This window comes from Syngnathus floridae, chromosome 6 (assembly GCF_059516105.1).
Source record: "Syngnathus floridae isolate MCC-2025c chromosome 6, RoL_Sflo_1.0, whole genome shotgun sequence".
NCBI lineage: Eukaryota > Metazoa > Chordata > Actinopteri > Syngnathiformes > Syngnathidae > Syngnathus > Syngnathus floridae.
Window position 1 is genome coordinate 13835620 of NC_142418.1, and position 27309 is coordinate 13862928.

A 27309-nucleotide genomic window follows, 5' to 3' on the forward strand; every position below is an offset into this window, starting at 1 on the left:
TTGCCTTTGTAAATGATATCTTCCCGATGTGAAGCAAATTTGAGAAACCTGAAATGCATTGCCTTAGGCAGCTTTGACATTCTCACCCACGCTTGTTTTCCCATCAACTGTGCTGCCAATGATATTTGCCTCACATTGTGTTTGCACACATTTTATAATGACATAATACTTTCCATCAATCTAACATTTTTGAAATAAAATTGCTTTAGTCGGTGTGCAATTAAAATCCAGACTGTCAATGAGGTTAATGACTACAGCTCTGAATACAGTCTTCTCACAAATTCGACATGGTTATGAGAATACTGTCTCCTGTTCAACTGAAAACTGGTTTTTTTTTCAGTCTGATCATATGAATTAATTACTAAGAGTGACTTTTAAGTGGAATCTCCAGTGTTGTTTCAATGATTTTATATGAATGAGCAGGCATCCTGTACTCCACTCCACAAACATCCTCAGCTTCCTGCAGTCAAATCCACTAAAAGGATATGTGACATACATAAATAGATTGTGGAGTGGGATTTCAAGCGAGCCTTTGAAAATCTGCAGTCCTAAAAGGTGACGAGGATATGCTGTGAGGGAGGTCGGTTTGCAGAGAGCAACAGTGGGTGGCAGATTTACACATCTTAGATAATCTTCCCACTGCAAAGACAGATATCTCCAAACAAACAAAATAAACAAAGAAAAAATACGCTGCATAGCTCTACATTTCGGAGTTCTTTTCAAATTCATTCAGAACGTTCACACACTGCAGGGCAGGAACAGGTGGCAAGCATGCATGTGTCTAAGCAGACAAAGAGGTCAAGGGTGACGGGAGTGCAGGGTTTATATACGTAGGAGCCAACGAGCCGGGAGCAGCTGTGGAGATGAACAGCAGCAATCAGTGCTGATCATTGTATAACAGGATGGGAGGGGCAGGAACAGAGAAACCGAACTGTTCGAAGAGCTGATACGTGACAAAGGCAAGTTTCAAATGTATTTCTTAAGAAAAAATAAAACTGGAGACGTGGTCGGGCGGAGTTCATGAACGGCTCGATCAGTCAGGCAAGGTCAGCAATGGGGAGTCTGTTTGAACAGTCGCTAGCAGAGTAAAACAGAGAAGTAGCAAGCCAGACGAACCAACAAAGTGTACTTCGAGAGATGCGCTTAAGTAGGCTCCTTGACAGAAGTGGCAGGCAGTGAGCTACTGTGGAGCGTGGCTGTGAACGACGTGCGTCATGGAGGAGTACTGGCAGTTAGAAGGGAGCTGTCCAGGGTTCTGATGTGACAGGGAGGTGAGCGTGTGAAAGAAAGACACTGACCAGGGTGCTGAAATGATGTCGAAAAGACATAATCCAACATTTTTCAAGAACAGATAAGAAATAAAGTAAATGACATTTATGACTCTAAAAAGGGCCTTCCCAAAGCTTTTGGATTCAAACTACGACCTGCGGCGAGAGTAATTACCCACAAAGGGAGAAAACATGCAGTAGTGAAAAAAATGAGAATTTGAAACGAGGGCAAATACTGACAGTTCTAGTTCTGTGGTCCCTGGAAGACAACTTGAAGTTTGTTTCTGAAACGTCACTGGAGAAATACTGTATAATGTAATAGAGCAGCACTGTGGTCTGTAGAAACTATGCACAGATTAGTTTCTGTCAAATGCATTTCCTGTGAAATCTGAACTGGCTCCTTCAAATGAAGACACACATGCAGCCAGGCAAACACAATACAAGATTCTATGTGTGTCTTCAACAAACTGCCTACAAAGGGCACACAGCTCCTTACACACTTGCTGCTTATGGGATGAGACAAGCGTATGCACGAATGGTTGATTTAATGGCTGGCACTTTAATGTGTTTGGGATTTGGAAGACGTGTGTGTCTGCATGCATGACTTGTTTGCATTCCAGTGGGTACATGGCACTATATGTCAGGTCGAAACCAAAAACCACTGCATGGTGTCTCCGTGATGAGTTTCAAAACTGGGTGATGCAAGACCCCTCTTTGCTAAATCTTGGTGTCGGTTCTCACAGCTGTCAGTTCTCACAGCTGTCTGAGAAAGCCGAAGTTTGCTTTGCACTTCTCTTCAAATCTGTTTTTAAAATGTGCAACTCTTAATTTGTAAAACATTGTTTCACCCACAAATTAAAAAAAAATAATAATAATCTACCCGTGGAAGTGAAGGAGAGCAGGTCAACCGTCCCTCGCAATGAAGTGTCCCTTATTTATTTTTCAGGGAGTTGGCAAGCCTCGCGCTGTGTGACTTTGATCCAGTGGTGAAAAGGGGACTTTGAATTTCTCCTCTTTCATCCATAATCACTTGAAACAACAAGACACATGTAGAGATGGATAGTTGTTCTGATTATATTATTGCCAACATTCTACGTGATGTGTTGTATTGTTTTTTTTTTATGTTATATGCTCTATAAAGCGTTTTGTTACAGCAACAGCTGTTGTAAAATTTATTATTTTGCGAGTTTTTGTTGTACGTTTGTGAGTGAACTGCTGTGAATCAAATCGCCCTACAAGGGACAATTCAAAAACGTGAGATGAAGTAACAACCTTATATTTATTCTACACGTCATTCATTACACCTAAAAGTAATGCTCAAAGAATTATACTTTGTTTTCCATTTCCTAATATATGAATACATGCACCACAAGGTCTTCCATTTCCTTTATTTAAGTAACAACGGTCTTATTGAACTTTTGCCTTAAACTTTAAGATGGGCTCCCAAAAAGGTAGTGAACAAGTGTGTATTAACTCACCCATAGTCAAATATTCTATTAATAATCAAGTAATCAGACAATTTATTGGACTTTTGGATTCATGTCAGATTTTTATATTCTATACCAAAGGGCAGAGTTTTTTGGTACGAAGGTTCAGTTTCTTTTGAATGTTAAATGATGACATGAGTCCTTGTAATGAATTTAAATCAATAAGGTGACGTACAAAAAATGGTGATACTGTACTTGGGTCATGTGCAACATCACAAGATACATACATCATTTATGATGAATGGTAGAAATTAGTTTCCACTGCATCATTTCTGCTTCCTCTCTTAAAAATGTAGGTGACGACTCTGGTGTAGATGCTTTGGTTTATCTGGTGCGGCACGCTTTCAGTCTGAGACAACTGTAACAGTTTGCTAACTGCCAGTTGGCCAAAGTACCCATTGACAGATGCACAAGTTTCATCGAGATTTACAGAAATAGTTTGACTGCAGGGATTACCTCAAAAATGCAATAAAATACCATCTATCTTGTCCAGGCCAGCTTCATTCAAAATAAAATGAATAAAAAATAATAATAATTAATAAAAGAAAAAAAAAAGCACTTCATTAGTTCATCTTCAATAAAGTCAAGGTGTTTAAGTGTTCATTTTGTATTTTGTCTTTTTACTTTCTGCCAATAATTTTGTCCATGTGTGTATTACTGATGCCTCCTGGACAGTGGCGAGCTGGGGGTGATTGGTTTTCATGACCAGCAATGAAAAGCATTGATTTATTTTTCCATGAAAATCAGCCGATCGATAGCAGCACCATTAGTGGCGAGGGATATAGAAGTCTGCAAATTAAATTTTTAACTGTCAGCCCCTTGCCTTGTACACATGGAAGAAAATGGATGTCTCGACAGATATAAAATATTGTTGCCCAGCTGGCATATGCTTTGAACAAAATCTATTTGGAGCACTCTTGATAAAAATCATAATTACCCCAAAAATCTGTCAAGGGCAACAACTTAATGGAGGCGAGTAGAAACTCATTTTTTGGAATAACAAATTACTAATGTATGACCGATGATTATAATGGTGGATTTGTTTGAGTCATATCAAAATATTATCAATGTGAATTAGCAAATGGACACAAGGGAGCGCGTGAACCACTTAGGGCTCTCCTACATCAATATTTATTTTCTTTTTCTATTATCTTCTAATTCTTAGAGTGGCGTGATGTCACACGAGTACTCATAAACACAGTGTAAGTAGGATTTATGATAGGCAATCCTAACCAAATCAAATATTCAATCATTGCCATGCACTTTTGAGGACACCGTGTAACGATGTTACACAACAAAAGACAAGCCTTATAATCCACCCTCCATCCTGAACGCTGCTCCTCTTCAACTGACTGTCAACCTGGATTAACTTGCACTGACTCATAAAGTGACTGCTAAAAATAAGATGACATTATAAGACAAAGGGGATTGTAGGAGCTGTTTACAGGAAGGAGAAGACGAACCACTGTAACCCAATACCCTCTTCTAATTGTCTGTCACATCTAGGCAAAGCTCAAAATGAGAATTAAGGCCTGCACTGAGCCCTGAAGCATTAGCCAGTCCAATTACATACACTAAACAAAACCGAGCTATTCTAAGTAAATGCCCGAATCTGACCGTGTTCCATTTGACAGACCAACATATCTAGACTTTTTGGAAACAAAAAATCCTCTTGCAGGAATGAGATTCCATCAATTGAGCATCAGAATCAGCTGTTTCTATAAAACGCCCAACATCTACAGATTCATTTGCAAGTGAAGATAAAGCATCCCTCAGTCATCGTCAGTCCGTCCCTAATATCCCTCGTCTGTCCATCTGTCCTCATCATTTTCAAAGCGCTTCCATCCTCGCTTCTTTCAGTCCGTCAAATGTCATTCTGTCCCGCCTTAAAAACCTTGTCACCATTGCTGTTATGAATAATAATACATTCCAAGCATGTGCATATTTTCTTTTTATAAAATCACTATTTCGAGTTTATGTTATCATCTAGAAGAGTCAAATTGTGTCACTACAGTAGATCCCCAAATTTTACCATTATATTCATAAACAATGTACATTGTTGTTTTAACAACATGACTATATGTATATGTACTATATGCATATATATATATATATATATATATATATAATATATATATATATATATATATATATATATATATATACGTACAATGAGTGTGCGCGCGTGTTTCTTTTCTACATTTTGTGAGAAGCAGTTTGGAAGATGAAACTGTAAAAAGTGTGACAAGTGTGACAACACTGGTTTTGAGTGTGAAAGAACTTTTTAAAACTTTTAGATGCAATGTTTTGGATATCGCATTCGCTGAAATGCGACTAAATCCTTTCCAAAAACCTCATTGCCAATCTACCCATGGGGTGGTTTAATTCGTGCTGTTTTAAGTATACATCATGTATCATTAAGCCTAAGTGTGTGATGCTGCTGGGGGCACTTTCATTCTACTCGATAATGAACTCAAACTGTGAGCACAACATCCCCGAGCTTGCATGAGCTGACCTTTGATGTGTTCATTGACGACGCTCTCCAGCTTGTCCAGCCTCTCGATTATCCTCAGGGTCTCTCCTTTGCTGTCCTCCTCTAACTTTCTCTCCGCCTCGCCGCTCATCTCCGCAACTTTAGGACCGCTGTTCGCCACATAGTTGGTAATCCAGCCGACGTAAAGTAGACATAAGATGTTGGTCATGCCACTCAGTACCACGCATGTTGACACCAAAGTTTTAGTCCTTCTGGTGCACAGCATCGCGACATCCCTCCTTTGATGGGCTCCTTTAGTTCCTCTCCTCTGTCCGAGGCGCGCAGGCGAAAGAGCCAGAGATGAAGAGTCAGAAGTCCTCCTCTGCTTTCGCGACTCTCATGCCAGACATGTTTCCTACCTTAATTTCACAGTGGAAATACCAGGAAATCCGATTCCTATTCAAGACAGTGCTCATCGGTGGCTGAGCAGCCGGCAAGTCAATCTGTGCGAGCCGATGCAAAGCTGTCTGCCGATCCCTCGCTAATCCTCCAGTCCAATAGCAAGGGAGGAGGCGTGCACAGCTGGATTGAATACAAGGTAAAGAGAGAGGCGAGGCGGGGGAGTGGACAACAACAGGATGCTCAAGTCCTATGGAGGACCGAAAGTGCCAATATTAAATAAATAAAATACGCCATCAAGTGTTTTAAATGTCCCGCATTCATCAAATAAATAAATATGCAATTAAATAAATCAATGTGTTTTGAAATGTGTCATCCGAGCCACTCATCCTTACTGCAGGGGGTGGGCACTTCTGGTCCTCAAGGGCCGGTGTCCTGCATGTTTTCTAGGTCTCCCTGCTGCAACACACCTAATTCAAATGATCAGGATTGTGATCCAGTTTCTGCAGATCTTAATAATAATCTGACCATTTCAATCAGGTGTGTTACTTACTGAACCGCCCGCAACCCAATTGCAAGGCATGCAAACAAGAAAACATTAACACTCACATTTACGGAAAATTTGGACTGATCACTTGGCCTACTACCCATGTCTTTGGAAAGTGGAAGGTGTTAGAATGGTGCTCACTCTAATTTATTTTTGCAAGAACCACACGGGAGACAGTATGTCATTCGTCGCTGTGCGTACAGCACTTTGTTCTACTACTTTTGTTAAGACAGGACAAGCTAGGTTAATTATTACAGGTTACATTCCAACATAAGCATAGGATCAAACTAATCTATCAACCCCAACAGAAGGAAAACAAGGTACCCAAGGTGCCATCGTATGATCACTCCTCAATAAGTGTTTTTGTCACCTTGCCCATCCCACTGAAAAGATTCTGGCTATGCACCCAAAGAGGACCCTCAAGAAACAGAACATCACATTTTGTTTTTCGAACAAAAACTATTTCCGAGGTCACTGTAGGCACTTAAAACCTGACAACAAAGACATATTGCACCAGACAACAAAGAATAGGATGGAATCTTTGAGAGGAATTTTTGTAATGAAAGAAGAACCTCAATGCTGCTTGGAATGCATATTCTGAATTTCTTTTAAAAATAATAGTTCATTTCAGTAATAACCTTGCATAACAACAGATAGAAAGAGGCCCCCATGGGGCAGAATCAAATTCTAACCAGCAATTTTGTTTTTTCCTAGCACCATTCAGCATAGGAATGGGAGTGATTATGTGAATAGAATGCTAGAAGCAAATTAGCTTTTGCCCAAATAAAAATCTATCAAAATACTCTTTCTCCATGCATCTCTATTAGAAAATGTGCAAAGACACTGGTGACCTGGTGCTAAAATGAGAGCTCTCGCACAATTCGTCAGCCAGTATGAGCTTTACTAATGGCTTCAAAGAAAATGATCAATGGATTTTTGATTTTCACATCAACATCTTTACATATACAAATGTTAAGAACATATTTGTTTCTACGAAATGACTGGCCGATTTAACCAACTTGACCTCATTATAAATAGATGCTCAGCTGAATATTAAGACTGTTCCACTCGTCTTTTTCACCCGTTCGTTTGAATTTGGTGAAAAAGGTTGTCATGTCTTATTCAAAAGGCAGCACCAGGGGACAGTTTTAAATACCTTCAGCTTTTATCATCCTTTAACACATGTCGTCAGTTAGAGGGATAATTGGATGAGCAGCTTCAGATATGATCACTCAGATTGCTAACGGTTAAAGCTTGAAGCCTCACACACCAAAAAAAAACTTTGATTGCTCTGTTAACACAGGTTCAAAGTTGGAATGCATCTTGGCTTTCATAGGCATCAAAATAACAGGGCTTCCGATTATTCCTACACAAGACAAAAGTATTCATTTAGTGAATCTCAACAGTCCAAAAATGTGGGGTTATACTATCGACGTGTGAAAATTAGCATTTGTGCTATAACATTAAAATCAAACACGGAATTCTGCTCAACCAACATATATATATATATATATATATATATATATATATATATATATATATATATATATATATATATATATATATATATATATATATATATATATATATATATATATATATTCATATACAGCATGTAGAAGTTAACTCCGGCCACTTGAGGGCATATAGTATGTACATATATTCATATACAGTATATATGCATTCACTACATATAAATGAAAATAAAGTTTGTCTTGCTTCTTGGTGAATATTTTTAGCAATTTATTCCTCTTATTGTGATTTTCTCCATAATAAGACATATATTCACATTTTCAGATTTGTAGTCTATTGTGCAGCATTAAGGATAATTAAAATAGTAAATCTTATTGATTGAGGATGACATGTTACCCTAGGACATGTAGTTTGTGGACAGTCCCTAAAACAGTCGGTAAGAAGGAATATTAAACGATGCTAGTTCCCCAGAGATTATTGCTGATGATCGCCTGTCAAAACATTGAAACTTGGAAATCAAAGGTCAGGTCACCAACAGTTTAAAAATACTGCAGTGATCAATGTTTAGCGTTACATTACAAAGAAGCAAAAATGTTTTCATACGTTTTACTTGATTTGAATTAAAATACAAATGAAAACAAAAATAACTAAGCAACAAAATGTAAGTAATTAGTGCAGGTAAACACAGTCAAATAAAAGACGGCAGTACTTTACTCCAAAGATCATTAGCGCCATCTTCAGGCATACTTTATTAATGAATAGATTGGTTCCAGGTTGGATGCTTCTTGGAAATAAGCTACTAAAATATTTTTCACACATCATGGATTTCAGTAGTTTATGGAAAGAAGACAGTCAATAGTTAGAATATATAAAATTATGTACTTAATAAGACAGTTTAATTGACAATTACTTTGCATATTCCCCAGTTACTGGATGATCTAAATGAACTAGTACCATAATTGCTGAGCATAGTGCCAACTCTTAGGCATTGCCTAATCTGATTGTATATAAAACTTTATACATTTTTCCAACTACTATAGTGCACCCGTTGGTGTGCTGTCATGTATATACCAAGGATACTAACCATACCTGAGATAATAATCAGAGTTTAAAAACTCATTATGAAGGCTGGAGATGTTTGCAGCAGTAAAAATTCAAGTTGATTTTTGGTTTGACCTTTATTGTATGTACTGAACTTGACTTTCTATTTAGAGTAGTGCTTTCTCGTCACTGACCTTTGAAATCATCACGTGTGAAAATGTTGTCTTGTGTAAGTGTGTTTTTGTAAGCTTGCATTTGGTTGTACTTGTAAGTTACTAATTAACCCAAGTTTTCAGGCAATTAGGCAGCTTCTATTGCTTTAAGCAAAAAGAACAAGCCATTAGGTTTTATCAGAACATGAAAGGGGTTTTATACTCCAGTGGTCCTTGTATAAAATATGCAGAAATGGATCACAAGAGTCACTCACTTGAGAAAGGCATGATGGTATAACTGTGAATGTTAGAGATTAAAGATAAAGTGCACAAGAAAACAACCAAGTCATGCTAATAAATGGTAGTGAAACATTTGGTTGAAGTTAGTCGACGTAAAAACAAAGACTCTCTGGGCAATCATCTTGCAGATCATGTGACATTGTTAAATTGCCATTCTCGCTGGGGTTTCTGTTTCATGCTGATCAAACAGGGAATAGAATTACAGAATTATGCCGTATATGCATGTATAACTGTACTGTAACTGTATACCTGTTTTGACTCGACGGTTTTAGGCAATTTAGGCAAAGTAATTAAATCCTCTTTATTTATTTATTGTATTTATTTATTTCATACACAAAGTAATGTCACATGTGGAGCAGGATTTGGACCCAGAAGGAGACATTACACAATAGTTGGAAAGTAAGACGTGTGCTGCAGGGCATATATAGTCAGTGCTTGGCACTGCTGAGAACCCGGGATGGGGGACCTGCAGCTGCCGAGGTGTTGGGATGGGAGCATGGCGCAACCACCAGAACTAGGCTCTCGATGTAGGGGAGCGTAAAGAATGCAACTGGGGAAGGTTAACGAGCAAAAACAGAAACGAATGGGACGAGGTAGAGAATGTACAAGGTGGTGAAAAAAGTGGCTCGGGGACATGTTTGGAATGACGCCACTTAGAGATCCTATCTTTTCGCGGCCTCGTTGCAAATTCGGGGAGATCCCAGATAAATGGCCAATTGGTAAGGGTCTGAATGGAAGGGTTCTTGGGTGGACTCGAAGGATCATCAAAAGACAAATATGACAACAAATTGATTGATAACCAAGGAAGGGACTAGGAAAAGAAATATTGTTAAGATCGGAATCAGAATCAGAAAAGACATAGGGGCCATCTTTACAATTAGAGTCTAAAAAAGACTCATGAGGCAGAAAATTAGAAGGGGAGAAGTAGATGGCACATGTGAAAGAGGGCTGGAGAAAAAGACAGAACTTACACCAAGGGCGTGGGGGTGATAGATTGGGGCTTGTGACGGCCTGAGTTACGCATCGAGGAGGAGCAACAAAAGGATTCCTGGTGAAAAGATAAAGCAGGAGCTGGTGAGATATTTAGAGGTGAAGGGATTGTTTGGAACAATGTGGGTGACGTCTCTGACTCAGTGGAACGTGGTCTAAATCTGCTGGGACACTTTCTTTCTGGGAAAGGAAGCTCAACACAATGACAATTTGAGTAACCCGAGCTTTTGTACTGTGAAACATCAGGCTTATATGACAGAATAAAGCTGACATAATCGAAGGACACAGCACATAAAGGGAAAAGCAACATCAGCAACAAAGTGATACCTCAAGGAATCGGGCCTATATGACAGAATACACACATAATAAAAGGACACAGCATAAAGGACCCGCAACTGTACAGTGACTCATACATGGAGAAACGACAGGTAACTCTCAGTCTGATTCACATAATTTAAAGAACATTTAAAAGCATTTACCGACAAAAGAGTTAGACTTTTAAAAGCAAAGTAAAGAAACTTTAAATAGCAGCATACTAAAATTATTACAAGAACGTTATAAGATTGGAGAAAAATGGTTTTAAATTTCTTCAAAAGAAAAAAAAGTCAAACTCTTGATACTTTCTTACTTTAGAAAAGGTGTTGGAAATGCTGATTGCAGCGTTCATTGATATAATTTATATTGTATCGAAAAAAGGCCTACTGGATATTGAAGACTGATATTATGCACTAACTGGATTGTCCTTCATTTCCATAAGGACATTCCTGGTTGAGCCGGCAGTGTGGTGTGCTTTCATAGATCCTCTAATGAATTCTGTAACTGTTCATTAACATGGCCTCTTATATAGCCTGAAGCTCTTCCTGGTCTGTCTCAAGTGGAATATAAAACTGACGGACACAATGAAGCCTCCTTCATACGGCCTTGACAAGCCAATGTCTTTATCCCCTTGACTGGCCTGTTTAAAACTACTTTAATACAAATATATACATTTCAAGTATATATTTGTATTCTGAATGGAGCTTCAAGTTATCAGCGATGGCGTTCATCTGTCCGCATACAAACCCAGAATTGCACAATCAGTGGCCGATGGCAAGACAACATCAGCAGAGTCTGATTATTACAATTTCTACGAGGACAGCAGTCCTATTGTGTCCTGTGGATCGGATGTCCAAAGTCGCTATGAGACCCTGGATGCCCCGCCAAACTCGGACTTCTACGCCAACACCGAAGTTTGTGGACGACGGAAGCGCTTCAGGCCGTCTCTCTACCAGCTGTATGCCAACCATGAGGTGAGGAAGCATTATGAATTCAAATGTGCCATCTATTCAATTTTCATTGTTCTCATTTAATTTGAAGCACATTTCATTTATTTTCTGCTACATTTTCATTGCCTTGAACTAGGATGATGCGCAACCTCCCATGTACGAGGAGACAACACCTGCAGGCATGGAAGGAGACAGCTCAGAGGAAGAGGAGCAAAAAGATCCAGTGCCTGAACCGACGCGATTTGGCTGGTTTCATGGAGTCATGGTTAGTCGAGAAGAGTGGATGTTAGTGGTTAATAGCATTTCAGGCTGAATAACTTGTATATTTGACAATATTCGGTCCGTGAATGTCTTTCTAGATCCGTTGCATGTTAAATATTTGGGGAGTGATCTTGTACCTGAGGCTCCCTTGGATAACTGCCCAAGCTGGCATAGGCAAGTAAAATAATTTTTTCCCGACCTGATAATATGCTGTTTTAAATCGTTATCTACCGAAGAAAAAAATGAGCAAAAATAAAATCCTGTCATTATTTTGACATTTTCGTCCTTTTCTGTTGCATATTTCTCCAGGTCTGACCTGGGTGATCATCCTGCTGTCCTCATGTATAACTGGCATCACTGGGCTCTCTACATCTGCTATCGCTACCAATGGCAAAGTCAAAGGAGGTTTGTTCCATCTGTGAATAATTTTTGAGATCTGAAGGTATGTATAGCATGAAGAAATGAAAAGACATATTGTTGCTCGTGTGACAGGACCGATGTTGTCTACTCGAGTTATTTTCTCAATTATGGATGGATGGGCGGGCGGGCGAACGGACAGATATTACGCCTAAGTTTGACCAAAATAAATGGCTTCTCCTTTTTCTTCAGGTGGGACCTACTTTTTAATCAGTCGTAGCCTTGGTCCGGAGCTTGGTGGGTCCATTGGTCTGATTTTTGCCTTTGCTAATGCTGTGGCTGTTGCCATGCACACTGTGGGCTTTGCTGAGACTGTTGTAGACCTCATGCATGTAAGTGCCATACCGAGTGGACATTTCTTCAACTTTTTACTCATTAATTTCTAATTATTGTGCGTTTCATTCAGCCAAGGACAATTTATTTTTAAAATTGTTTGGAAACAGAAGGTCAAATCCCTCATTGACCAACGCAATTGACATTATAATTTAGCATGCTCACCCCAACTAATTTTGTTTTTCATGATTGTGTGTCATTTACTTGGTGTTTAATGTTCTTTATCCTCGGTTTCAAACTCTGATTTACTTTGTCTCTCAGGAAAATGGCGCTGTGATGGTGAACCGAATCAATGACATCCGCATCATTGGTGTTATCACAGTCACATGTCTTCTAGGAATATCAATGGCTGGAATGGCATGGGAGTCAAAGGTAAGCTCAACTAAATATAAGGCCATACTTAAGTAGCCAAAACTTTAGGCTCCCCTGAGTATATCTCGTCAGAACTTCTCTGCTTCACATCTCAAATTATTTTAATAAACATTACATTGGGCTTTGTCATTACTGAGATAACGCTACTAGTAGTGCATTTAAAAAGCAGTGGCATATTTGAAGAAACCTTATTTCTATGTGAATGTGTTTTTTGTCTTCCAAAGGCCCAGATTTTGTTTTTTCTGGTCATCTTGGTGTCATTTGCCAGTTACATTGTTGGAACCATAATCCCTGCATCGCCGCAGAAACAGGCCAAAGGTTTTTTTAGCTATAAAGGTGATTTGTTCTATTGTTGCATTTGCCCATACAAACTCTTCAGCCTCTGACTTACTGTCTAAATAACAGACGAAATTCTCTCCCAATAGCCGACATTTTTGCAAACAATTTTGTGCCCGATTGGCGGGGACCGGAGGGCAGCTTCTTTGGCATGTTCTCCATTTTCTTTCCTTCTGCAACTGGCATTCTGGCAGGAGCTAATATTTCTGGAGATCTAAAGGTATGTCGCATTTTCCTCTCCTCCCTCGTCTCCTCTTGTTTGAAATATTGCTTTTCCCATTGTCAGGATCCAACAGTGGCTATCCCCAGAGGAACGCTAATGGCTATCTTCTGGACCACTTTGTCATACCTCATCATCTCTGCAACCATTGGTATTGTATTGTCAGAAACAAAAGTCATGTGAAAGGATGTTTAAAATTGAGCTCATATTTTTGTATCGCTACATAATCTTATAACAGCAGGGTCCTACATTATCATTTTTGGGTGATGGCCCTGCCAGAACAGACACTGGCCCTGTATATTCACGATATGATACGTTTCAATGGTTGTTTCATATTTAGTGACTTTATATTTTATGATTTTGAGAAGGTATTGATTCTGTGCAGTTACTTTTTTACATGTTTGTTTTTGCGGTGGACTGAATAATTTTTTTTTAATTAATTTGAGGTATTCTGGGCCTGAGCTCTTGTTTAAACCATTTCTTATGGAAGGATTTAACCTATTACAGTGCATCTGGAAAGGCTGTAAAGTACTGTAGGTAATAAGTTCATGTCTAAACCATATATCGTGTGTGTGTGTGTGAATGTGTGTGCATGCGTGGGCACCGTTTGTCTTTCTTATTGCTTTCAGGTTCCTGTGTGGTTAGGGATGCATCTGGACTGCTAAATGACACCTTGTCCTTCTCCTCATCCAGCAACCATTGTGTTGGTTTACCTTGTCACTATGGCTGGGACTTTACCGACTGCATCAAGAACAAAACGTGCATCTTTGGCATTAGCAATTACTATCAGGTCAACATACAAACACACACACCATCAAAATGAAGGATATGTTTTTCTTGTCTTTCTATTGGTACATCTGTTAGGGGATTAAGGTTTTTTTTGGGGGATACAGACCAACATCAAATAGGTTTGTTTCAAATAGTTCAGAATCTTTGTCATTGTTTACAGTCAATGAGCATGGTGTCAGCCTTTGCTCCACTCATCACTGCTGGTATATTTGGTGCGACACTCTCTTCTGCTTTGGCCTGCCTCGTGTCTGCACCCAAAGTGTTCCAGGTACTATATAGACTTATACATCTGTTGGTAGGAAGTTTTTGCACGTGCGTTGATATATCTTTACAATGTGTAACTTATTCTGTCTCTGCTTTCTGTAGTGTCTATGCAAGGACAATCTCTACCCTCTGATTGGCTTCTTTGGCAAAGGTTATGGCAAAAATGATGAAGCACTGCGAAGCTACCTCTTGGCATTTATAATTGCCGTATGTTTCATTCTCATTGGTGAGGACTGGAACTTAGAATTTCCTATTTTGGGTCACGGATTTTTTTAAATTAATGAGATTTTTCTCCCCAAAAATGTAATTTTAGACTGCATTTTAGAGGTCGTTACAAATTAAAACCAAACTCTTTCCAAATCGAAGTTGTAACCGCTAAGCTATATTTGGCCCTGGCTCTTGACCAGTGTCTAAATCAGAAATTGAACACAATGACTGGCCTCTTATTAGATTTTTTTTTTAGACATACAAAAATATTGCAAAATGAAAAGTAAGACAAAATATTTCAGAGTAACCAGTTCATAATTAGGACACAAAGGCTTTGAAGCACAATAAGGTAAAAGATTGATATTGTTGAGAATCTGACAGATCCTTTCTGTTCTTGTCCTTTTCTTTTTTTGTTAACGCAGCCGAGTTGAACACGATAGCTCCGATCATTTCCAACTTCTTTCTCTGCTCCTACTGTTTGATCAACTTCAGCTGCTTCCATGCCTCAATCACCAACTCTCCTGGTAAGATGGGACACTTTCGATACACAGTACTGTACCCACAAAGCTATTAATTTTTTTTTTTGTAAATTCATTACACTAATTATGTTTTCTTATTCTATCAAGTCATGAATGTGTGGATTTAGGTCAAACGGCAAATACCTGTAAGTTATACTGTGGATATAAATTAGTATGTGAGGAATATTTTAAGATTTCATGGTGCTGATAACAAACACAACTTAATTTCGGGAAGTAACACAATACAACACAATCTATCCTGAGATTTTGTTGCTTTACAGGTTGGCGTCCATCCTTCAGGTTCTACAATAAGTGGCTGTCTCTGCTGTGTGCTGTGTGTTGTCTGGTTATCATGTTCTTATTGACTTGGTGGGCAGCTCTCATTGCCTTTGGTGTTGTTTTGCTCCTATTAGGATACACACTCTACAAGAAGCCTGGTAAGCATACTGCACACTTAGACGCAGTAACTGTCGTTAACTCACGTCTTTTCTTTACTTTGTGCCTAGCTGTGAACTGGGGCTCGTCGGTGCAGGCCAGCTCCTACAACATTGCACTCAATCAATGTATGGGACTCAACCAGGTGGAAGACCATGTGAAGAACTACAGGTCAATGACTGAATATTATCCCTACTGTCTTGTCACCAGAATCATTAACTGCGATGGAAAATTTAAATAAATTAAAAAAAAAAAAAAAAAAAAAAAAAAAAAACAAGCATGTCGAGTATTTAGTTCAAGCAAGTTGGACGTTATACGCGTTCTCCGACTGCTCTTAGCAGTTCAATACGTTGGCAAATAAGTGTGTGTCTTTATTGCAGACCACAGTGTTTGGTGCTAACAGGACTTCCCAGCAGTCGGCCAGATCTTGTGGATCTTGTCAGCTGTTTCACAAAGAATCTCAGTCTCATGATTTGTGGCCATGTGGTCACTGTGAGTACAATACGATATATTTTCGTGGTTAGCACATCTGCCGAACAGCTCTGAGGTTGTGCATTCAAATCAGGGGCGCTGCTCAGATTTAAGGCCTACTGCTCTCTTATAAAGAGGTCCACAACTGCCGGTCTGCAGAGTCTGGGGTCAAGTACATCATCTTATGTGGCCCGCAAAGACAAATTGTGGATCGACTTTATGTCAATACTAAAATTACAAATTGTCTTCATTTTTAAAAAATAGATTTGCAAGCAATTTTTATGACCGTTCTTTTTAAAAACATTTGAACAGTTTTTACTATTCTCTGATTTCAAAACTAGTTATTCATCAATTTGTTGTGTAGTTTATAGTGCATATAGTATAAGGCGGTGACAGTCATAATGATCCTCCGAAAGGAAATTATGACTAGCTCCAGTTCACCCAAGACCATGATGAGGAAAGGTGCTATGATGGACAGATGGATGGAATTGGAACAAATACTTTCATGATTGTTCCTGATATTTTCTTTGTCACACTCTTCCAGACTGATCTCTCTGCACTTGTGCAAAGTGAAAGTCCCATTTCCTGGTTGACCCAAAGAAAGGTGAAGTCATTTTACAAAAACGTGGTGGCTGCAGACCTACGATCGGGGGTGAACATGCTGCTACAGGTCAAAAGACTTCATTGAGTACACTCTGCCCGTCCGTCTGTCTGCCTGTCTGTCTGCCAAGTACGATGCTTTCTAACCCGATGCTTCGCAGAACTGTTTTAAAATCATTTTCATCATTTTAATGACTGAAATCTGTTTTGTTTTCTTCAGTTTTACTAGGAAATATCACTCCTACCTACTTTTACAGACTACATTGTTCTCAGATGATATGACATCTCCCTCATTTACTTTAAATTTACGTGGCCCCGTTATTTGAGAAATGTGGATTATACAGGGTACGGCAAAATGATCTGACACATTTGTAGGTTTAATAAAATGCAAATTAAAGAAACAAAAAGTTCTTTTTTTATTTTCGAAAAGTACATACAATGACATTTTGTTTTGTTTCGTTTCATTCCATTTTCGTTTCGTTTTCGAATAATGTTATTTTGGTCTTACCACTGCCACATTTTCTGGAGTTCTGGTGGTGCGAGGTCGGCCGATTTTCGTTTCATTGCATTTTATTAAACCTACAAATGTGTCAGATCATTTTGCCGGACCCTGTACATTATAAGAGAATTAATAGATAGATGGATGGACATAATATCTGTTTACCAAAACGCTAACAATACTACTTGATCATAATTTAACTCAACTATATGTAGGAGCAGTGACAATGTGGCCAAATACCGTGCTCTTCATTGTTTTCGAAGGCAACACATACGGAGCAAAATAAAACTTACTAGCTCACAAGAACTTCTGTTATGTGACAGAAACTAAATCAAATTTTTCCTATTTCTACTTGTAATATTGTCATGTGAACACCAGGGAACAGGTTTGGGTAGGATGCGTCCCAATGTCCTTCTGATGGGTTTCAAGACAGACTGGCGCAGTGACTCACCACAGGCCACACACAGTTACGTAGGAATATTGCAGTAAGTAGTATTTGTACACATAGTCATGCACCATATAGAATATTCAGCATCAAGACTACACAATGTGTCGTTGTGAACTTGTACATCTTTTTGTCCAGGGATGCGTTTGACCTTCAGTATGGTGTGTGCGTCTTAAGAACAAGAGAGAGACTGGATGTTTCTCACATATATCAGTCACATGGTGACAATCTCAGTTCAATTCCATACATTTGAAATAAAACATAATATTTAGAACTTCTAACCCCCCCCCAATTTATATTTTCTTTTTTAAAACAGCAAACCCAGGCTTTGATGGAGACCTGAAAGGCATGAAGACTTTATATGCCACTTCTGGAGTTAACATCATTTCATGTATGTTGCTAATATTATAGAGGTCATGAATTTAGTTATGAAAGTCGAGATATTCATTCGCACAGCTCGTGTATGAAATATACTACCTCACACTTTATTTGCAGCAGCTTCATCCATTGACACAGAGACTCAACCGAGTAGGCCCACAATGTTTCAGAAAAAACAAGGAAAGAGGACAATTGATGTCTACTGGCTGTCTGATGATGGAGGTCTGATTATGAACAAATGCAAGTCTATATAGTTCATGACTGTAAAATGTAATTCTTTATGTTGTGATGTTTCTAACTAGGTCTTACCTTGCTGCTCCCTTACCTCCTAACTCGGAGGAAGCGCTGGTCCAAATGTAGAGTTCGAGTGTTTGTGGGAGGAGACAATTCCAACAAGGATGCGAGGAGAGAAGAGTAAGAACTTATTTAACCTTTATTGATTGTTGCACAAATGGATGCAACTATACCTCTGGAAAGAAAAGACACAAATCAGAATGGTCAATACAAAAAGAAACAATCACTCAAAATTATGTAGATGGAAACAAATTGAGCACTTTAGTCAACCAGAATCAGTAGGGTGCATTTAAAACTACATCCTCAAACAATTGAACCAATGTTACAAACTAGACCAATGAGTCTCAACTGGTGGGTCGGGTTCTAGAGATTGCTCCATGTATTATTCTTAGATTCATTATACCGGTTTACTAGTCCCATCCATCCATCTGTCCGTCCGTCCATGGATGGACAACTCATGGAGGGGCTTAGTTACCGGCTTAATAGTTTAACTACAGTAAGCAAATACAGTGCAGCTCAGCCTTTGGCTTGGAGGACATCATGGCGAGCAAAATGCTTTTGGCAGGACATCAAACTCATTTGAAACTGAGTTTGAAAATATCATCTACTACAATATATGCGTTTTCAGAGGCTTTTTTTTTAAAGTTCTTTATCCTTAACTTTGACAGAATTTACGGACTTTGTAACGATACAAAAATGTAGGTCCCTGGGTGAAAACAGTTGAGAACTGCTGGATTAGATTATTTTGCAAGTTTATGTTCTACAAGTTGTGAAGACTTATTCAAATGTGGTCACTGTAAATTCATTAAAAAAAAAAATCTGTGACAAATGTTTAACTTCCCACGTCTTACATAACTCTGGGTAGTCCATGTGCAGTTTGCAGGTGTGGACATAAGATAAACTTAGAGTTTACAGTATAGTTTTATTATCTCTCTCCAGGATGATGAAACTAATCAAGAAGTTCCGTCTTGGATTCCATGATGTAGAAGTGCTTCCTGACCTCTTTCAAAAACCTCAACCTGGAAAGTAAGCTTGTCGTGATGTTTACCACAATTAAGATAATAATGATTAATGAAGCCTTGTTTTGCTGAAGAAAGAAACACACAAATTCTGGTTGAGTCTTCTTCTGCATGTGGGAACAATGCTTACAATTTGGCATCATTAGCTGGATGTTTGGAAGTAGTGGCTGTCTAGAACTAGGTCTGGTCTCAAACTGGTGGCTTTCCAGACCATCTCTTGCTAGAGGGCTAACCATTTACCACCCAGGAAGGACTGCCTTTTGGTCATCATTTGCTAACTTCATCATGGCCCAGGAATCACGATAGGAGGCGGACGACGGAATCACCACCAGGTTTAGTAAATTGAGGGGAACAAATTAGACCTTCCACAGTGAAGATGGGCATGGAAAGATGTCACAATGGGGGCATTTTATTTTCCTCTGTGTACTCCGCGTTGTTCTCCCACATTCCAAAAATGATAAGCGGTTCGGATGGACACTTGAACATGTGGTTCATTTTTCTCATTGTAACAGCATTCATCAGTTTGAGGATATGGTGAGTTCATTCAAGATGGACACAAACCCAAAAGGTGAACCTGACTCCAGCTCATCAAGAGTACAGGAGGAGCCCTGGAGGATCACGGAACAGGACTTGGAGAGGAACAGAACCAAGGTGAGTCTGATGAGGAACATCAGCTTGTGGAAGTTTGCAATGGCCAGGGCGGTCCACATTGGCCTGAGGATGTTGCTGGCAGTGGACAGCATCGTGTCCATTTCAGCAGAGCTATGGAGAGGGTGTTATTCTTGATGGAGCAAGTCTTCTGTGCTCCTTGGGAAAGAGGGCCCACGAGAGAGGGGTTCTCGCTCGTAGTAATGGCTGCTGCAAAACATTATTTGGCCAATTAGAGATGGTTGGGATGACGGAGAAGAATCGCTTTAAGAACTTGATATGGCTGGTCTCTGCTAAACAAGAAGTTATAATGCATACAGTGTTTGGGTGTCGGGAAAAATGGCCACAATTCTCCACTTTGGACAGAGATCATCCCACATCCTTGTCCGGAATAATATCTCTTTCTGAAAATGCAGATAAGGGTTATTATTGCCAGAAATAATGACAATAAAACTCAACATGTTCACATTTCTGTGGAAACCAGTCTTTCCGTCAGATTCGTCTAAATGAGATTCTGCAGGATTACTCCAGGGAAGCCGCTCTGATTGTTATGTGAGTAATAGTATTTCTGCATATTCTACTTTATTCAGTGTCAATGTCATTAATCTGCCCATATATACACCCAGCACCATGCCAGTGGGAAGGAGAGGAGTATGCCCCAGTGTCCTGTACCTGGCATGGCTGGAATTCCTGTCACGTGACTTAAGATCCCCTGTCTTGTTGGTCAGAGGCAACCAAGAAAACGTCCTCACCTTCTACTGCCAATGAATAATCCTCTTTTTTGTGCATATATAATGAACAGCAATTGATCATTTCTGACAAATCGACATCTTAATGAGTCAGTTAGTCTGAGTCACTATGACTAATAATCACAACCATAAAACCATTTCATTTGCTAACCCCAGTAGTGGCTTTTATTTGACATAAAGGGTCTTGCCAAGGAACCGTTATGGTCGGTGAAACTTTGGTTTGTTTTAATTTACAAGCTATGTAACAAGCCATGTATTATGCATTCATCCTGTACTATTCACTCCTATATTATCCAGTAAACTGCTTGTTATCACAAAAAAGTCCATCACCAGAGCTACTGTTCTTTGAGTAAGAAAATTCTCATAATAATAATAATAATAGATCGGTTTTATATTGCGCTTTTCTAAATACTCAAAGCCGCTTTACATAGAAAATTCACGCATAATCGCGCATATATATATATATATATATATATATATATATATATATATATATATATATATATATATATATATATATATATATGCACACACACACACATCGTTACACAAGATAGGCGAGTGCACCCCTACACCACCAGCGATCCCCATAATTTGACAGCTAAATCCGTATATTCTATTCTATTAATGACGTTTTGCAGCCACTCCCAGATTATGCAATATAATTTTGTATATATGACTGACTGTCTTTTACGTAAAAACCAATCCCGTGCTATTGTACAATGATCACTCACTCTTTCAATTTTCATATGCACAGGACGTTCCCGGAAATGTTGTAATTTCCCAACATTTCCTGTAAACCGTCAATAACTGGAAATCACTCAATAATATTTGAACTTCAGTTAGTTTAGGCTGGAATGTGATCATTAATACGGAGTATATTATTATCAAAAGAATTTGCATTCCATTTGAAACACTGTCTTATAATGTATTTTAATAGACGATCTTTCTCTTCAGTATCATTTGCGCATGCTCACAACACGTCGTGTTTTTGACCGTCCACGTAGGAACGCGAGCAAAAACTAACCAATCAGAAGCAGCCACACTGTTTGGCAACAACATTCCGTCTCGTCGCAGTTCGACAGCATATTATGTACAGAAGCCTATTTAACAGTCCAGCTTTTGTATGCACAAGTTTGATTTTTGACAAGAAACAAGAACCGTAATTTTTGGTGACCGTAAGACTGTTTTGTTCTACACACACTGTGCTGCAAGTTATCGCCGAAACGTGACACCAAACGTGAGAAGTGGAAAAATGGACGTGGAGGACTCTCAACCGAAGACGATAAGTCTTCTCATAAAAACACCCAGTCAGGCTGTGGAGGATCAAACAATCGAAGGAGTCAATGTGAACTGGACGGTGATGGACTTAAAGACACATCTGTCGTCAGTTTATCCAATAAAACTGGTGAGTGTTTTGAGGCGTTGGCTAACGTTAGCAGAACCAGCTAGCCGAGTGTTGGAATGTCAAGACGAGTTGGCTCGGTCAGGCTGACTGACGCCTCTGCTCAGCTGTTGCTTTCGTCGCTGTTGGCACTAGCCAAATTTAATTGTTTCATCTGTTTTATTATAATGAATCAATGTGTATATGGACCGTTGTTTTTGTCCTACAAAATAAATGCGATTGAATGTGTCTATAAACACAAATATGTTTGGATATAGACTCAAAACCGAGCTTTTCTAAGGCAAAGTTTGTAATGGATCTCATTCAATTGTGCAAGTGGAACCTCTACCTACTTAAAATTCTAAAACCGACTTTGTCATTATTTTCTTCTCGTTTGTTCCCATCAGGCTGTTAGTGACCAGAGGCTCATCTATTCTGGCAAACTTCTACCCGACCATCTTTACATTCGAGATCTCTTCACACAGGTGTGTTTGTCTGTTTGCCTATGTAAAATTCGATTAATAATATCATACAGAATGTATATAAACGTGGATCATTTATTTACTGACACTTATAAGAAGTTACTTTGTAATTGCATGTAAACAAGGAATTGGTTCTCGGGAGTACCTACCTACCCATCAAGTGTGAATTTACACGACAAATTAAATCTTGGCAAAGCTGCAATTTTCTTAGAATCTGTCTATATTCCAATGCTTCTGAGTTTTCAAGAGTTGAGGCATCAAAATTCAATTAATTAATCTAATGCCACCTCCATGTTTGGTTTCTCTGCGCATGCCTGCTAGACGTAATTCATCAAGTCCTGCCTCCGTGAGTGGAAAAAAAAAAATGCTTTTATTTTGTCTTTATGGGGGGGTTACGTTCAAGATCAAGAGATGTGAAGAAAAACTGAGCTTGCCTCATGACTCTCTCTCTTTGCCTTCTCAGACAGATACCATTCCCACACTGCATCTAGTCTTTGCTGTAAAGATGCAACCCAAAGCACATCTGGGGGCAAGACCAAAGGTGAGCAGTGTTAAATAACTAAGCAGTGCTGCTGCAGTGCTGTGAAAATGACTTAAGACAACCTTGAGACTACTCAGATAAATATAAAAAGCAGTTTCTAGATGGGGAAAAGAAATCTGAACTATTTTTACCACATGTGAAAAAGTAATTGCCCTCTTACCGAAACTTACGTTATAGGCCACATTTCCTCCAGAATTGATAAAAAAAAAAAATCACCCATCGTAGTAGCCCTGAAAAAGATGAAGTGAAAAAGAAATATGGTGTGAAAGTTGTCATTCAGGAAGTGAAACGTAACGGCTCTTGTTTGATTTGCTTAGGTTAAGGAAGCAGGTCAGCCGCATCTCTGTAGTCCAAGGCCCACGCCATCCTCAGCATCCTCCAGTAGCACGACAGAGCTGAGACAGAGGAGGCAGATGTCTTCAACTTCAGATGCCACGCTGGCAGCAGCCCCAGGCGTTCCCGCGTGGCCTGGCACCAACATGTAAGACAAAGTGTCAAACACTCTTGTTAGTGTTATCTGAAAACTTAAGTTCAATCATCAGGAGTTTGAATTGTTTCATATTGTTGAATTGGATTTCAAATGGTACCTTCATCCATTTAATATTGAGTTGCTCAACTGCTCAATAGACTTGGATTTGACTCAATATGTGCATAATTTGGTTTAAGATAATAATGTGACTTGGAGTTTTTCTTCAGTCTTTTTGAAAACAAGGCGCCGTATTTAGAAGCCGCAAAGACAAACAGGTGTTGACATGCACGGTTGACCTGATTTGCATCCTGAAAAAAAGAATCACTCGAGCCTTTTGTAACAGACATCAAGTGACTTTTGCTTTTAGACTTAACTATGCTCTCTCTTTGACGATGTGGTAAAAGCTTGCTGAAGTTCAAAACGTGTATGGCAGTGTTGATCATATAACAATAACTTAACAATACAATTGACCTAATTTCTTCCTGCAGGACTGGAACGCCACAAATGGCTCAACCAGCATTTCCAGCTTACTCGCTGTACAGTCCCCAACAACTTCTGTGGCTCCAGCATGTCTATGCTCGACAATATTACATGCAATAGTGAGTTGTTTCTTTTTCTCCCCAGCAAGTGATACAACACTTTAAGGCTGTATCTGTAAGCTCAGTGGAGGAACTCTTGTTAGGCGTGATGGGTAACTTTGGGTGATGTGTTCTACCAACAGTCAAGCAGCTATGGCAGCCGCTGCCACCGGCCCCTCCATAGCACCCGCAACTGTTGTCCATCACCCACCTGTACCTGCTCACCAGGTACCTGTGCCAGCGCCAATGGCTAATCAGAACCCCATCAACAATCTGCAACCAGCGAACCAGAACCAAGTGCAGGACGGTGCTTTCATTGACCCTGGCGTGGCCAATCAGAATATGAGAATGAACGCCCAAGGGGGACCTGTCATGGAGGACGAGGACGACGTTGAGCGCGACTGGTTGGACTGGTTGTACTCGGCGGCAAGGCTCGGTGTTCTGCTCATGATTGTGTACTTCAACTCCAACCTGAGTCGCTTCCTTCTGGTGATGGGCACCCTCTTCCTCATGTACCTGTGAGTCCACTCGGTTAACCTGACCTCTGCAGGAGCACCCACATTCTATTGTTATAATCTCAAATTATATCAAGCAATAACATCTAGTAAATTTGATCACAGAATTTCAGCCGTGACCAAACTTTGATTTCAAGCACATATTTTAAGATCTTTGCAAAATAAGCGTGCTGTGCTGAACAACACCTTTTCAACCGTGCTTGAAAATGTATAGTAAGCCTGAGTGGGGGGCACAATGTGTTTAAACTAGTCAAACAATCCACACTTAACCCGTCAGGAATGTCCAAGCTTGGTATTGTAGTGCCTTGGTTAAAGTGCATCTTAAAACTTTAACTCGATTCCTTTATTTTCAATAATTGTATAGATATTATTTACACTCCCAGGTTGTTGCTGCCATGGTAAATGGCATTTCTGAAGCGGGGAAAAAGTGAATGTGGCCAGGTGTCTTTATTTTCCTGTGCCCGAGTTATCACTTCTTAGCAGCTTGATCACGTCCCGCAAATATTTGTTTTGTCTTATCTAACCCAAGCCCACTCATGTGTCTCTACTCGCATAGAAATTCTGAAGGCGGCTCTTGCCTTTGGCTCTTGCATATTTGGGGTTTTTGTTCTTCACATATAGTGTTCTCAACATTTCATTTCATTTTAAGTAAGTTCTCATGTTTTTTTGTCTTTTTTAATTATGTTTAGTCATACCACCGGCTGGTTCTCACTTAGAAGACGACAGCAGATCCAAGGACCCAACCCCCTGCAGCCCCCCGAAGTCCTGCACAACCAGGAGAATGAGGACAGAATCCCAAATCCTGTACATAAACAACAATTCATGATGACTTGAAGCTACATTTACCTTTATTTTTATTGAAACCCTTTCATGACTTGTGTTCGCAGGGCGCAGAGCTTGCTGAAGAACAGAGAGAACTTTCTGCTGAAGGTGAAGAATCAGATGAACGTGAGCCCATGGCAGCTGTTTTGGTGCCTCCGCACCGGGTGTCAGTCTTTTGGACAGCCTGGGTCTTTTTCAAAACCTTTTTCTCCTCGCTCATACCTGAGGTTCCTCAAGGCGTGGCCAACTGACCTGCTCCGACAGACCATCCATCCCCAAGTTGCTTGAGGCATGGAATTTTTGTTATTCACAGTGGAAGAAAAACTTCAACTTGACCAAAAACAGCAGCATTGTGTGCACAAGTGTGAGAGAGTGAGGCAGGATCGGGAGCAGAAGCAGCCCAGTAGCTCTTAATAATGAACTCCAAGAGAAATTCAAAATCGAACCAATATCATGCAGTACAAAATCACATTTATTTACTTACCCACATGAAAATGAGGTTGTGAACTGATTGTGCAACTTCACAAGTGCTTGTGATGCTCCTGATAAAAGTGACAGACCAAGCCTTTTGGCCTCTTCATCCTGGAAAAATAATTCTCAATCACAAATGTGCCAAAATTAGATGGTGTGGAAAACCAAGCTAAACCTTGTGATTTTTGTTTATTTTTGCTGCATGTTAAAATAATCACGTGATTATGCCATGTCATTTGTGTAAAGCAAAAGAAAAATGGAGATTTTTAGTGTGGTGAATTTAGTTTGTTATAACCCTGTTCAGCCTTATTCCAAGCAATTTAAAGTGATAATTAAATTGACTGACTCATTACATATACATAAACGTATTCCAAGAAAAAAAAATACTGTAATGCAAATCATCAGTCCAGCATGATTCGCAGAAGACTGCTTCATTTTGCCCACTATAAAATTTGAAATTTGTCGGCAAAATAGAAATATTGTATATACCTTTTAACGCACTTTAATACTGTATGCAAGCATCTTTACTTTATTAGGTGTTATCTGAACAATTATTTATAATTTAAATAGTACGGATTGAGATTCGGCGTGAAACAGGTCTGTTGAAATCTGTTTGAATATGAGAAAAAAGGCAAATTCTTTACTTTTCAAATGACTTGAATGCCCAATGTATCAAGTTTCAACTCTTTACAGCATTTTCTTTGTCATATCTGGTTGCTAGTCACTTGTGGTCTTTGCTGACCGTGTTAGTGTGCTTTCAATACTCCAAGTATCGAAGGTTCGCTTTTACCAGATGTTGATTTCTGTAGTCCTTGGATGAAATGTTTTTTTCACCCCCTGTACGAAATCATTTGTATGTGGGACATACAATTAGCCCCATTTGTTGGATTTATACCCTGGTGATGGAAATTGTGTGACCTTAGTCACTATGTACAGGAGAAATGAGCATTTAAAAGTTTGCTCAACAAAGTTATGAGTTGTTTTGTATGTTGGGAATACTTGCAAAAAAAAAAAAATGCAATAAATATTCTTAACTTAAACATGTTTGGGTTTGTTGCAGTCGCAGTGTACTCTCTAGTTTGACTTTCCGGAGACAACAGTGGATCGTTCACATGATAAGTGTCGCATTTGCACCTGAAACAATTACGAAAAATCACGGTCACTTCAAAAGTCACTCTAAGTAGTTTTGAATATTTTGAAAAAGCAATGGGCTGTTACAGATACGAGGGCATTTTGTCACTGACATATTTACATTACGTCTATGTGCCCTGTGATTGGCTGGCAACCGGTTCAGGGTGTCCCCCCGCCTACTGCTTGATAACTGCTGGTATCGGCTAATTCTTTCGTACTAATTAATGACTATCCGTGAGATACACACTTCTGAAATTTGCTCAAAT

At 39.3% G+C, this 27309-nt stretch overlaps 3 protein-coding genes and 1 long non-coding RNA gene across 7 annotated transcripts in view; 2 read left to right on the forward strand and 2 right to left on the reverse strand.

Moving 5' to 3' along the window:
• galnt18a (UDP-N-acetyl-alpha-D-galactosamine:polypeptide N-acetylgalactosaminyltransferase 18a) overlaps positions 1–5876 on the reverse strand; it is a 42050-nt gene extending 36174 nt beyond the window's left edge. Inside the window, exons 1-2 of one of the 2 annotated variants that reach the window (XM_088379467.1) lie at positions 5648–5876; positions 5271–5556 (exon numbers count right to left, since the gene is read on the reverse strand). In XM_088379467.1, coding sequence (XP_088235593.1) covers positions 5271–5556; positions 5648–5704 — 343 coding nt within the window. In that variant the 5' untranslated portion in view covers positions 5705–5876. The remainder of the gene's footprint in view (positions 1–5270; positions 5557–5647) is intronic. The other variant, XM_088379468.1, reaches the window with a different exon arrangement.
• Positions 5877–10409: 4533 nt separating this feature from the next.
• slc12a3 (solute carrier family 12 member 3) lies at positions 10410–20976 on the forward strand. 3 transcript variants are annotated; one of them, XM_088378095.1, is made up of 27 exons: positions 10410–10558; positions 11269–11419; positions 11532–11660; positions 11755–11830; positions 11966–12061; positions 12266–12405; positions 12668–12778; positions 13003–13114; positions 13204–13334; positions 13401–13485; positions 13964–14124; positions 14284–14391; positions 14490–14613; positions 15017–15118; positions 15394–15549; positions 15619–15718; positions 15928–16039; positions 16563–16688; positions 17496–17602; positions 17701–17783; positions 17879–17953; positions 18058–18162; positions 18243–18354; positions 19174–19260; positions 19766–19904; positions 20386–20453; positions 20528–20976. In XM_088378095.1, exons 3-27 carry the CDS (start codon positions 11550–11552, stop codon positions 20667–20669), a joined length of 2769 nt encoding a protein of 922 aa, XP_088234221.1. In that variant the 5' UTR covers positions 10410–10558; positions 11269–11419; positions 11532–11549; the 3' UTR covers positions 20670–20976. The 3 variants fall into 3 exon arrangements, with proteins under 3 accessions (XP_088234221.1, XP_088234220.1, XP_088234219.1); XM_088378094.1 differs by lacking the exon at positions 10410–10558 and having other exon boundaries at positions 10617–11419; positions 18061–18162; XM_088378093.1 differs by lacking the exon at positions 10410–10558 and having other exon boundaries at positions 10620–11419.
• LOC148396692 (uncharacterized) lies at positions 18932–21399 on the reverse strand. The gene is made up of 3 exons (XR_015858962.1): positions 21191–21399; positions 20220–20305; positions 18932–20111 (listed from the first exon to the last, which is right to left on the reverse strand). It is a non-coding gene; the product is annotated as an uncharacterized LOC148396692 (long non-coding RNA).
• Positions 21400–21663: 264 nt separating this feature from the next.
• herpud1 (homocysteine-inducible, endoplasmic reticulum stress-inducible, ubiquitin-like domain member 1) lies at positions 21664–26952 on the forward strand. The gene is made up of 8 exons (XM_088378096.1): positions 21664–22058; positions 22442–22519; positions 22980–23057; positions 23375–23538; positions 24015–24125; positions 24248–24622; positions 25309–25423; positions 25507–26952. The coding sequence occupies exons 1-8, from the start codon at positions 21906–21908 to the stop codon at positions 25690–25692; spliced, it is 1260 nt and encodes a 419-aa protein (XP_088234222.1). The 5' UTR covers positions 21664–21905; the 3' UTR covers positions 25693–26952.
• Positions 26953–27309: the final 357 nt, after the last annotated feature.